General features: G+C 34.5%; 1 protein-coding gene across 4 annotated transcripts in view; it reads left to right on the top strand.

Annotated features, from left to right (window-relative positions):
- Positions 1-13,723, top strand: part of LOC127570846 (centrosomal protein of 170 kDa protein B-like) — a 66,553-nt gene that overhangs the window by 46,937 nt on the left and 5,893 nt on the right. For 2 of the 4 annotated variants that reach the window (XM_052016737.1, XM_052016730.1), the window contains exons 13-18: positions 2,499-2,715; positions 5,747-5,879; positions 6,571-6,609; positions 6,726-6,866; positions 12,169-12,257; positions 13,204-13,297. In XM_052016737.1, the coding sequence (XP_051872697.1) occupies positions 2,499-2,715; positions 5,747-5,879; positions 6,571-6,609; positions 6,726-6,866; positions 12,169-12,257; positions 13,204-13,297 (713 nt within the window). The remainder of the gene's footprint in view (positions 1-2,498; positions 2,716-5,746; positions 5,880-6,570; positions 6,610-6,725; positions 6,867-12,168; positions 12,258-13,203; positions 13,298-13,723) is intronic. The other 2 variants (XM_052016745.1, XM_052016751.1) reach the window with 2 other exon arrangements.

The raw sequence follows: 13,723 nt of genomic DNA, 5'->3' as shown, positions 1-13,723 counted from the left end.
CCAAAACAATGTTCACCTGACCTCCAGCTTCAGGAAATGATATCCAACCTTTATGATTCTTAACATGCCTGATCTCCTAATCTGGAATTTGAGATACTTTTTAAATCAGATGGGGTTTAGCGGTGGGCTGTAAATGGTTTCAGTGTGTTAATACACCATAGTGGTAGGATTGTGTTGCATAGCTAGATCATGTGGAAAGTTACCATTCTCAACTTGGGCTGCAAGAGAAATGTTATTAAATATTTGTTAACAGGAAGAGTGACATTTCAAAGGTGAATAAATCTTTTGTTAATTCTACACTACACTTAGAAGAAGCTTTTGTAAAGATGTTTTTTTAAAAAGTCTTTCATCTCCTGAATGGTGTAGAACAGATGAATCTAATGAGAATATTCCAAAGTATTTTCTATGCTTTGGTACTATTACTGAGCCTCATCAATATAATATCATAAAAATTATTATATAAGCTTTGTTCAGTAATTGCATCCATCTTTATAGTACTCTTTGAATAAAATTAATGAACTAGTGAGCAGAAAAAGATTTAACATTAGTAGATATCTTGTTAAGGGCTTAAGTTTTTATTTCTCATTCTAAACTCTAATCCTATTTGCTCTGAAATACTAACAAAAATCAGATTAACCATCACACTACATTTATTAATAACAATTACTTTGGCAAGTTATGGTATTTTCCTTACTAAAAAAACTCATGTTTATTGAGCATGATGAGGTTATGTTTTGCTTTTTCATCTACTAATCTGTGATAAGTCCTCTGGCTATTTTATAACCAAGTTCTTACAGATGGAGATTAAAAGTTGGGTTTTGCGCTTCAAATGCATTCACGGTTTTATGTACGTCTTAAATGCTTCACTTTTTTGCTGGCTTAAGTTGCTAGTAAGATGTTTAAAACATTACATTACATTTGTTTGGAGTGAAGATTAGAGTAGCATCACTATTCACAATAAAGTATCACACAGCATCCATATCACTAATAATACCATTCAATCCATGGCTATTGAGTATGATAATTGGCCCAGATACGTGTCCTAAGAGTATTAGTATTGATTTTCAAGCATTATTTTGCAATTTTCAAATGAATGTGAAAAGAGAGGGAGGCCTGGGGGTGTTTGTGCACAAAATGTTAAAGTTGATAGTTTAATAAAACACATGAGAACCTGGATTTTATCTTTAAAGCAAGGAAGTTATCTGTGATCTATTTTTTATAAATGTGTTTGCTGTGCCTCATCTGGAGTATTAAGTCCTAGTTTAAGAAAGGTGTGATTACAGAAGAGATGGAAGAACAGGAGAAATAGAATAGCATTAGGAATCAGGTTTTAACATTCCTGAATAGACTGGAGAAGCTGAAGTGTTCTGGTTAGGGCAGAGGTAGCTTAGAGGAAGTTCAATGGAGCTGTTTAAAGATGGCACAGATTTAAAATAATTGGCAAAAGATCCAGAGGTGACATAAGGAGAAATTTTATTTTCATGCAGTGAATGGTTAGTGTTTAGTATGCACTGCCTGGTTGAATTGTGGATATAAGTTTAAGCATAGAAGAAAAGTAAACAGCCACTTGCCATGGCCAGCATCTACAGCTTCCAGTGGGAAGTAATTTCACATATCTTCTGTACTCGAAGAGATGTTTCCTATCTTTAATGATCTTGCTCTGCCTTCAAAGTTACGTCAGAAACCCTCAGCGGGTCAGGCAGTATCTGCCGAAAAAGAAACAGAGTTAATGTTTCAGATCAAAGACCTTTCATCTGCAATTTCTGTTGATCTTTGTTTAAAGGCATGCTCTCTCATCCTAGTCTAACTCCAGCAAAACAGGTTTCTGTCTACCTGCTCCATCGGCTCTTTTCAAAATCCTTAAAGCCTTAATCAAATCACCTCATATATTCTAAAGAATACAAACTAATTTATGTAATCTCTCTATAGCATATCCTTGATGCCCTGATCACATTCTGATGATACATTCCTTCCAAGGCTAATATAACTTTTCTAAGGTACATTTCCCAGATCTCTGTGCAGTACTTACAGGTGCAGAAAATTTATTCCCTTTTGTATCCTTGTTAAAATTGCAATATTCTGTTAGTGCCTCTTTACTTTCTTGGTACCTTACCTGTATGCAATTGATACCCAAACTTGGGTTTCATTGGGCATCATTGATCATAGTTTTCTGTTACTTCCATCCTTGTTATGATGCACCAGAGTTTTCTTTCCAAAGCCAAGAAATCCTTTGCATATCTCAGGAATGATTATTGAAACAGCATTGCCAATGTTCTGTTTCTAAATGGGAAAATGTTTTTAATGGAACATTCAAAAGGAGGCATAACTATTTTAAAAAAACTCACATCTGATCTGTGTGAATTGACCTCTGCTACAAATTTCTGAACAATCTCCATTTGTAAGAATTGTGTATGTTGTTTTAAATCTTGGGTTGTTCTATCTTTTGCCTTTGTTCTTTTATCACCTTTCTCTTTGTCTAAAACTAATTCTTTTACAAGACTCAAGATGGAGACAACAAACTTCAGATTACACTTCTACTTCAGAGGAGGAGTATAACTCAAATCACGCTTCTCCTAAACACAACCGCTTACATGCCTCAACAGCTACCCACAGCAACAGAGCCCAGTCTTCCAGTTCAGGAAGAACAAGGCAAAATGTGAATGATGTTGACGATCCATATGAAAACTGGACTACACACAGCGCAGAAATTGCAAGGTATTAAGAATTTTGCTTTATAATATTGATCCTAAAACTGAAAACCTCATGGTTGTGTACACCATTTAGATGTGTATTTCTCTCTCTCTTTTGCCTTGCTCAATATCATGCATCATTTGAAATAAAGATCATAGGCTTGTGAACTGCACCCAGCATGTCCATATCATTGCTGTTAATCCAGCTGTTAAATGTGCATGCAGAGCCCCAGCCTGATATCTTTCTCTGGGAGGAAATGCCTAGTTACTTGACCTATTCCCCTATGGCAAAGATGATATCAGAAGTTCAACATCAAAAATTAAGGATAAAAGCAAGAGCTGATGTAATACACCAAATCTACTATGTGTACTTGTAACTCCTGTTTAAAGGGAAAGGAAAGGCTTAGTCATGTACATTTTCTTTAAAGTATTACTTTTTTTGAAAGACAAGAATAGCTGTCATAACTTTATCAATGTTATTGTTGGCATGTGGACCTTAAGTAGAATCTCTCTATGTGCAAAGTCTCTGTGATAATGCCAGTTTCGGAGGTTGGCCTGGACTAACTTTGCTGAAAATACCAAAGGCTGTAACTTTGAAGAGGCCTGAAAGCCACTCTGTCTCTCTCCTTATAATGGAGTGATTTCTGATGTTCCATAATTTTTAATTCTCATATATATTTGCATTTGCAGACGTGGAAACGGTCTCAGTGCGAGTGACGTAAATTAATTCAAAGTACTCTATATAGAATAATTGAGGTTAAGGGTTTTCCTGATCTTGAACAAAAAACAAAAAATACACGTTTCAGGTCTGCAAATTTTTTTGATTTTCATTCCTAATCTTGAAGAATTTTCCCCTTTCATCAGCAAAAGTCTTTCTCCAAGATAAATCAGAAAAACAGACTGTTATCTTTGATACTAAATGCCGTGATATTGGAATGATTCACGGTGTCTCTTCTGTGTTTTCACCTTTGGAAGTTAACTGATTGCTGATGAAATTTTGATAGCCATTTAAATGGTTGCAGAACTCTTGAATGAAATTCAGCCAAATAGCTCAAATTACATGTCCTGATTAAGTTCATGTTTTGTTCTTTGAAACTTGCAGACTTTTGAGTTACACTAGTATTTCAATGCAGCTTTAAAAAAATATATATAATTGAAAAAAGAAATTATCTCATCAAATATTTCTCTGGTTTGTGATGGCATTGGTGGTAAGGATTGTTTAGTTCTCTGCTGACTTTGGTCAAATTATTGTGCGGTAGTAAGATTATATACACATGTCTGATTTCCAGATGATTTCAGTTAGAATTGGAGATTTAAGAAAAACTGGTTTAAGCTGACATTATTCATCTTTTTAGTAAAAAATATTACAATACAGTGAAAATTTTGATAAACCAACAACCACCAAGTATTAAATCTGCACAGATGATGAAATCTGTTTCACAGCCAATTGTCTAGTATGGGCTACCCTGTCTTTCAACTACAGCCTGAGGGGAAAATAATATAGTCAAATTGAATAAACTCTTCCAAATTAATTTTGAGCACCCCCCTCCCCCCACCGGATGTGTTGGGATTTTCCAAATAACTTGCAGGCAACAGTGCACTAAATTAAGGTTAGTTCCTTAGAATACAAGTCCTGCTCCAAGAATATTAGCCAATGATATTAAAAACAGGTTAATGTTCTAAAAATCTGTTTTTAATATTATTTGCTAGTATTATGCCAACTAATCTACTGCTTGATATGTTTTGAGAATACTAATTATTTAGATGTTCTTAAAATTAAACATAAAATAAAAATAGTTCTATGAATAAGTACCTGCATAATGTGTGAAAATCAGTGACTTTGGTGTAAATTCTTCACTCAAAAGTAGTTGTAAGGTATGTTTTTTAATCTGATTGTGACGGTTTCTGAGCTCATGATAAATATTGCATAATTACTGAAATTAATATGATATACCACTGACAGTACAGTTTAACAAATCATTTCAGGTTTATTGATACTGTAGTTAACTACAGGGAATTTTAATTTGTCACAATGGTTATCATTCAATTGATGTTGATTGAATTTTGCTGTCAGTTTCCTGAAACAGCACATGTTCTGGTGCAAGTATTACTCTTGGCATTGATTCAAAAGTCTAAACCAATGTGTTGTACTCTTTATTGCATCAGGTTTTGAGTCAGGCTGTGAGCTTGACAGCATGGCACTAAAACAGAGAAGGCATCAGCCCTCCTCATCTTCATAATCTCCTTCATCCCTACAACATCTAGAAAATATGTTCCTCACTCTTTTTCATTTCTGCATTGGCCACCATTTTCTCAGCTCCCTAGGTCTTATGCTCTGGAAATTCCTCATACCTAGCCTTCAGCTGTCTCTAATTTTACATGACCGTTCTTAAAACTAACCTTCTTGGCAAAAGCTTCAGTTACCATACCTATTATCATAAAGCTTGTCCCTGTATCCATTCTCCTTGACTCTGAAACCTAGTACAGAAATGCAAAACCAGGAATTATGTTCAGTTTTAATACAAAAACACATGGGTGTGAAATCTTTATATATGCTTCCAGATTTCAGCTCCGTTGGAAGCTTTTAAGTTTTAGAACAATTGAGTGAAGTCCTAGCTGTTAGCCTGATGTTATGCTCATAATGTGGCTGTCTTAGCTAGAATTTTGGAAAAGAAATATTGAGAGCCAGCTCCCACTGTTAATGTTACTAAAATTAAATCCTTGTACTCAAGTCAGATTTGCAATTCACAGGAAACTGGCAAAATTGTTGTTTAATGTAATAATGGTATTAACATTGGAACTCAACTCAAGAAAAAATTCTCCCAGGCAACTGATTGAAACAGGTGACAGTTGAAATTAGCTGTGATAAAAGTACACTTAAGAGTTAATAATATCATGTAAGAATTATTTTGACACAGCATTAAAATCTATATTACCAGACTATTAAAGTGTATTTGTTTCAATGTGATTTGTTTTTATTCCTAATAATTTTACTTAAATGCCAACGTATCTACTTAAAAGCTTTTGTTAATGCTAAATATTAATATATGTTTCAGACTCAGCCAAGATTTAGCTAAAGACTTGGCAATCCTTGCTAGAGAGATTCATGATGTGGCAGGAGACGGAGATTCTTTAAGTTCATTGCCACCTACATCTACCCTCGGCTCCACAATTTCAGCCAGGGAAGAGGTAAGGTCACAGTTTTAAGAAACTTCCAGTGTGATCTTGCAAAGGTTCAGGTAAGTATATTAAAATGTATTCAGAGATAAAAGTTACCTATCCATTTTAAGATGACCATAGGAAAGTGAATATTGGAAAGCTGATAAATTTGTAAATAGGAAATTATCAATTTTACTTCCCTTTCAAATTGTTTACTTCCTTATGAGTAAACTTCACATAGTCTTTAAGTTTACTCATAAAGAAGTAAGCAAGTATGGATACCACAAGTAGATGCTGTGGAAGTCCTGCTTTTTCTAAATTGAAAGCAAATTTGTAATGCTGATAAGTTGAACCTGCATACCAGAAGCACATCTGAATTAGAAATATTTTGATCAATTTTGCTTACTTGCAATTAAACATTTGCAGGAATAGTGCATATTTTTGGCAGTTTATATGAAGTTTAGAAAGGGGAATGTGGTGAGTGCTTAATATTATTCCTGATTGTGTGTAACCAGATTGATGACTATTTAAAATAGATATATCTTTTTAACTGTTCAACCTTTTCCATTATAACAATTTAAACCTCTTTAATAGTCTGTTTACACAGACAAAGCACACTTTTGAAACAACTCAGTTCCATTCAAGTCTATTGCAAAAATTTAATAGTAGTTACAATCAAATAATATGTTGTTATATCTTACTTCCTTTTTCATTGACCCAGATGCCAAAATCATCATCACGGACATCCCATAACTCGCAGGTGCATCATTTAGTTTCCATCTCTCATTTTAAAACATGTGATTTCATAATTGCTTAATCACTGAAAAAACACATTGTTAAACCAAGATTTTAAATACACTTTACACATTTTTTTAGTTGGTGCAGCACATTCCTGAAGCAAGTCTGAACTTCCAGAAGGTTCCCCCAGAATCTTCGGGAATTAGGAAAGATTTGGATCAAAATATGAATGATAGCAAAGATCCAGATTCAAAAAGAAGAAGCTGGAACAGAGAAGAGGTTGTCAATGTTTTCTTTATATTTAAGAAATGCCACGAGTTGCTTTTATTTTCAGATGTGTGGGTGCATCATTATATATTAACTAATGTAGTGACGGATAAATTTGTAAGACACTGTAAATTTATCTGTACTGTTTATGATGTCAATGTGTCATTGCAAAATGTTTTGTGTGGAATCTTTTCAAAAACCATCACCAATGCATATTATTGAGATGTACAGATAATTATGAAATACGCCAGAGAGTGTAGTCATGATTTGAGCATTTAGAAGACATTGATTGAATTAGTGTAAAATTGTGTCATAAAATCAGAATGATACAGTGCAGAAGATGACCATTTGCTCCATTGGATCTGCAGCTACCCTTTCACAGAACAACTTGGTTCTTTCAATGTAGCCTGGCAATTTCATTTCCTTAAAGTATTTAATTAATTACCCATTTATTACTATTGTTGATTTTTACTTTTGAATATTCATCCACCATTCTATAGTGCTTTCCTGATTCTAAGTACTGCTGAGGGAAAAAAAAGATAACTTTCTTTTATGTTCCCTTGGGTTCTTTTGAGATTGCCTTAAATCAATATCCTCTGGTTATTCACCCTTTAGCCATTGGAAAAGTTTCCTTATTGAGTTCTCTCATGAGATATGGAAGGCACTGGCTTGAGCTCCATTTAATGTCCCTTCCCCAATTTATCTCAAGGTGGTGGTGATGAGCCACATTCCTGAACTTTAGTCTTTGGGTTGAAGATATTTTCTTGTGTTGATAGGAAAGGATTTCCAGGATTATTTTATTTACAAGTTTCTCACCATTCATCCTATCTATGCCCTTCATAATTTTGGACACCCTTATCAGCCTTCTCTGTTCCAAGGAAAACAAATCCTGCCTATCAGTCTCTCCTCAACCGAAATGTCCCATCCCAGGCAACATCCTGGTTAATCTGCTCTGTCCTCTCTCTGATGCAATCATGACCTTCCTATAGCGTAGTGATCAGAACTGCACAGAATACTTTCAGGTGTGGTTTAACCACATCTTAATAAAGTTGTTCCAAGCCCTGCATGTTCTTATATTCTGTGCCCCAGCTAATGAAAGCCACCATCATATCTATCTGCTGGAACTGTGAATTTGTATGTGGAGGTCCCTCTATTCCTCCATACTCCCTCAGGTCCTACCATCCATTGCGTACTTATTAGACTATCAAGAAAACATCACTTCACACTTACTGGGATTAAATTCCATCTGCCATTGCTCTGCCCAATTTACCAGTTGATCATCATCGTTCTATAATCTAAGACTAGCTTCCCCACTGTCTTCATTGCCATCTGAAAGGCACTCAATTCAAGGATAATTAGGGATTGATATTAATGGTTGCCTTGCCAAGAATGTAAACAAATAAAACAAACATACTTAATTAACTGCTTTGTTATTCTGTGCAGTCACCTTCAAAGTTTGTGCACAATCATGCTTAGGTTTTGTTGTTGTTGCCTACCTTTTAAAATTGTACCTTTTTCTTAGTATTTCCCCTCCTCATTCTAGACACCAACCAAAGCAAAATATATCGCATCATGCTTTTCTGCTTTGTCATCGTTAGTGTTTTGCATGTTCCATTGTCTTGGGTCTCTTGGTATCTGTTAGTCTCTTCTGTAATTTCCATGCTATAAATTATCCCAAAAATTTGAAACTGTACCATTTTCTCTCCAATTCTAAGTCATTAATATATTATTAAAAATAGCAGAGATCCTCATACTGAACCCAGGAGATCACTTTATCTCCCTTCAATCTGAAAAACAGCCATTTATAACAATATCCATTACCGATTTTGAATCCATGTTGCTATTTTTCACTTCTTCTCCCATGAGTTTTAACACGGTACATTATGAAATGCTTTTTGAAGTCTGTATAGACAACATCAATGGCCGTGTTCTGACCCTTCCATAAATTACCTTCTTAAAAATGATGGCATTTGAAAGCTGTTTCTAAAATTGATTTAGCTATGTGATAATAAAACAAGCATTGACATTACTATACTAAAGCAATTACCAAATTGATAGCTCCATTAGTACAATACTAACCTTACAGCACAAAAGAGAATATGGAATATGCAATTTAATACAAATATCAAATTTAAGAACTGCTACTAAGGAATAAAATACCTTCTGTTGTGGGCACTAAGCCAGGTGTAGTGTGGTTAGTTGTCGAATTTTTACTTTGCAATGTTGACGTCAACATTTTCTGCACCATCCATCGAATGGTGATCGCATTTCAATAAATCCCAAATTAGGGACAGCTGGTATTTATGAGTTTATGATCACTATGATTAAAGGTACTCAGATTTCTGTCACTTGGGACATTTGTGGCACGCAGGCAGAGTTTGCTTCGATCCCTAAACATTAGGTTGGATTTTAACCCTGAACACTGTCATTATATTAAAAAAACCTATAAAAATGCACTATTAATATATCATTTGGAATTGATGTTTTCCACATATTTTATCCTCTCACAAATATGTAATGATTTAATTTAACTGTTCCATTTCTATCAAATATCTATACAATATATTCTAATCTTTGTCAAAACAAACTTTCAGAAAATTGTTAGGCCAGGATTCCATTTAGTTGACACATCTCACAGTGTACATGTTAAGTTTACAATTGCATGTTTAAGTTCTTTAAAAAAGAGCCCTAAAACTTGCTGGAAGCATGAGCTGGCAATCATACAGGGGATATTTAGGACCTTGGTGAACAACAGAACTCAGTGTCTATCTCCATATACAATGAGATTCAAAGATTGGGAAATAAACAGAAGGAGCAATTACACTGCATAAATTCAATATCATCAGGTACAGAAAAATAATTAGAAAAGGCAAGAGAGGTGGAATTAAAATGTAAAGGGAATATATGTAAATGAGGCTGAAATTATTGGGAAAATAATGTAAAACAATTTGCAACCTGAAGAAATTACTATATCTGCACTTTCTGAACAAGAGAGCTTGAATGGCAGTTATATCTTTAAAAGGATACTTGCTTTGATAGTTACCAGACTTAAAATTTTGTTAAAGAATTAACAGACAATTGCAATGACTTCAGAAAATTATCCAGGAATTAACCCTGAAATTGACAAAACTGGAAGCAGAACAGAACAAAGTGACCAGCAATTTGTGATTTGAAATTTATAGGATTTCTCCTCTTCATCCCAAGTTTTCATAATAATAAGACCATAACTTTTTTACTGATAAAATTATGTTTTGTTGTGATTCTTCTGGGGTCTGTATAATAATTTTAGAGGCAGTATTCCAACTGCAGTGACATATACTTGGGTTGCAAATTGACTTTGGCTATTCCCTTTAACCCAGCTGAGCCCTAGAATTCTAAAGTTTATATCATGACATGATTATAGTCATGACCAGGTCATTCTTGCGTGTGGTTTTATTTTACATGGCAGAGAATTATGTAAGCAACATCGCCGACAATGCGATCACATTCCAATGAGGTAACTTTATTTGAACTGCACCCAATGTTAATAACACTAATATCTTATGTTACGTTTCTAATCACTAATGTCAGAGGTGTGATTAATGTTGTGGAATGTTGTTAATTATTCAAGAATTATTTTGTTGTTGTATCTAATTCTGCATTTCTACTTAGAGTTAGTAATTTGCAGATTTGTTTTAATTCCCTCAATTCACAAGGAAGCTTGTGTCATAGAATTTGCTCATATGTACAATAAGCTTTAACTATTCCAATTTAAATGTCTAGATTTTAATTTGCTTCAACTCAGGAGTTGCATTCCCAAATTTTAAAATATTTTTCAAATCTAAAGTGGTTAGTTTTATTACAGCAATTAAAAGAGTAAAACAAGTCTGAAATATTTAATTTTCATACTGCTTATTCAAAAAATTAAAATATCTTGTATTTTGAAGATGAACAGTTTAATGCCACCTGTAAATCATCAAACTTATTTTCTGAGAAGTGTTCTTAATAGATAAATCCACAAAGAACCAATATTGCTCTAAAACTTATCTAGTGCTAGTGCAAGAATTAAAGACTTACAAAGAGAGCCTAATTTTGTGACTGGCGAGCAATCCTACAAAACTAGTCCTTTTTTTAAAAAAAAAGTATTAATTAACTACTTTCTGATAACTTAGAGATTTGGAATTATTTCCATTTTTTTTCCAAAAGATTTCTTAAAAGAGTTTCCAGGTGATTTTTTGACGATTTGGCAGAATCAGAGGAATGTTAAGTATTCAGTCTTCTTGTGCTGTAGAGTTGCTGCTCGTTGACGAGTTACGAGAAGGGAGTCCTTAAGTTGTCATTCAACTCTGACTGAGGAAGTACTCTAGTTGTATGTAGCACCTGAAAATAATTGCACACTTCATGGTCTTCTGAGTTCCAGGTGAAATCCATTCTCGGCCTTGCCCATTGGCATTCGCTCCCCAAATGTTTGCTGTGAGTAAAAATAAAAATTGCAGTTAGCAGTTGTGCTGGTCTTTGCATTGCAGAAGAGGTTTCTCTTCAGGAATCTGGCTTCTGCAAAGGCTTTGAGGTACACCATGCTGCACAGAGGTTCTCTAAAACTATTTCTGTAATTTGGAACCAAGCCCTAAATGGACACAATTTGTCTTACCAGAGTTCCTCCAGCTCACATCTCCCAGAGGAGTTTGTAAAACATCTATAAGGTTTAGTATACATACTGTTAATACCCAGATTTTGTAGTGATGATGATGGCAGAATCCTGTGAAGCTGGCAACAAATTTTGGATTTTGTTAGTTTAAAATGGAAATCCTAAATTTGCTGCTAGTCATTCACTCCTGCTCCAGCTTTTGCAGCTTCCTTCATCTGATCAAAATGGATTAATTCAACTGCCATGGATTTAAGGTATGTAAAAGTAAGCCTGCTGAAAAATATCCTGCAGATCTTAAGACTTTTGCAGGTGTCATAAAGGAGAAGTTCTCATGACAGATTACTGGATCTTTGTGGGAGCTTTCTTCAGGGTCAATAGTGAGTGTCTTTTATTTGCCACTGACTGTAAATTCAGGGCCATTCTTTTGAGTTACTCCCATGCAGTCAGTTACAGGCAAGGCTTTTCATTTACAATTAAGTTTGCATTTATACCATATTGGTTAGATATTTTGTAAGTTACACTGGGGGTCCTATATACCGGAGCTACTCCAAGTACATAAAATCCATCTCAAACTAAAACTAATTTATGATTCATGATTACTACAATATTTTCTCTTTCAGTTATTTGAATGTTATTGAATATTTAACTTTTGAGGCAAAAGCTTTACAAACATGTGTCACATTTTAGGTCATACTGGATAATCTCATGTGGAACTCAGTTTCCCAGCTGTCACAGTTTATACGAGAAAATATGGAACAGACTGCAGCAAAAATAAAGTGAGTAAATTTGTGGCTTTTTGATGTATTATTTATGAAATGAATATTAAAATAGTTGTTTTATTGTGTTCTGGATAATCATAGTCCAAACTACTGAATATTAAGATGTCAAAGCATGATGCTTTTGTAGGCAGTATTGAGATTCAACTGGATGGAACATTCATTCCTCTGCTGCCTGTATGGTTCACTAGTATGTTTTGTTTTCCCCACATACATCTAACATGTTATGGGAAATTGTGAAGAGGGAGACTTCTACAAGGCATCAACCATAGGTTGTCCATCAGTTCTTTTTCATAGTTGCTGTCAAGGCTATGATGTGACAGTTCCTAAAACATACATACTGTAAAAAGAGTGCACGTGGTAAGTTGTCCAGGTAGTTCAGTAATTAATCCACAGATACTATACCATCATTCTCTACTGATGCAAATCTAAATATGGTTATCCCAGATGACCATATTTTCTTGATACTTAGAAAATGGGTAAACATGCAAGCTGTCAAATCTTAGTCATTGCCATGAAATCTGTATTGGGAGAGATAACTAAGTGAAGTATAGCCTTACCTCAGGTAGATTTTGCCTCTCCACAGACTGAATGAAAGTTGACAAATGTTCTCCTTTTCTCTTCCTTGCTTAACGTATTAATTTTGGGATGTGAAATTTGACTTCTGTTGTAGCATAGTATGGACAATAGTGAAGAGATAAACCCATTCAGTTTGTTTTGTCACTACAGTCTCAGAAGCTCTGGTTTTATATCCACATCAGAAACAACTTGGTTAAATTTCTTTACATCTGAATTCGAATAGCCTTTTATTATGGGATAATTTTTAGCACTGACATGCCCTAAAATATTGTGCAAATGTGATTTGTGAAGTTATAATTGTGTATTGATAGATTTAATGCTACTCTTAATTTCTTTTGTAGAAAGTATCTGTGTTTTTGCTTTTTAGAATTCTATTCCAAAATAAAGACAGAAATTGGGAAGAGATTGAGGCCAAAATAAACTCTGAAAATGAAGTGCCAATTCTCAAAACATCAAATAAGGTAATCTTTCTGTTTTCAACATTGCTTGTCTCTGGTCTGCACTTTCGAACAACTTAAAAGGAATGACTGAAGCAGGATCTTGCTTCCTGTCAGTGTTGCTAGCCTCATTATATCCCGGTTCTAACCTCATTTTGCAGTACTGCTTTTATTCCTTTTTATTTCCTGCTTGTAATTTACTGCACTCCAGAAGACTTTGTCCTATTATTCCCATGGTGCTGGCCACCTTTGATATATCACCCAAATATTCAGTCTTCATATTTGAGCTAAATAGTGAATAGTGGATGCCATCATAGCTGAAATTGATCCTTTTCTCGACTAACATCTTCCCTCCAAAGCTCCATTCCTTGCCTAACACTCCTACTAGGCATAGTTCAAACTGTTCTGCATTGCAAAATTCATCTTACTGCAATTTTAATCAATGTTCCA

Source organism: Pristis pectinata, chromosome 1 (assembly GCF_009764475.1).
Source record: "Pristis pectinata isolate sPriPec2 chromosome 1, sPriPec2.1.pri, whole genome shotgun sequence".
Lineage (NCBI taxonomy): Eukaryota > Metazoa > Chordata > Chondrichthyes > Rhinopristiformes > Pristidae > Pristis > Pristis pectinata.
The sequence above is the reverse complement of the archived record's forward strand: the minus strand, read 5'-3'. Positions and strand labels throughout refer to the sequence as shown.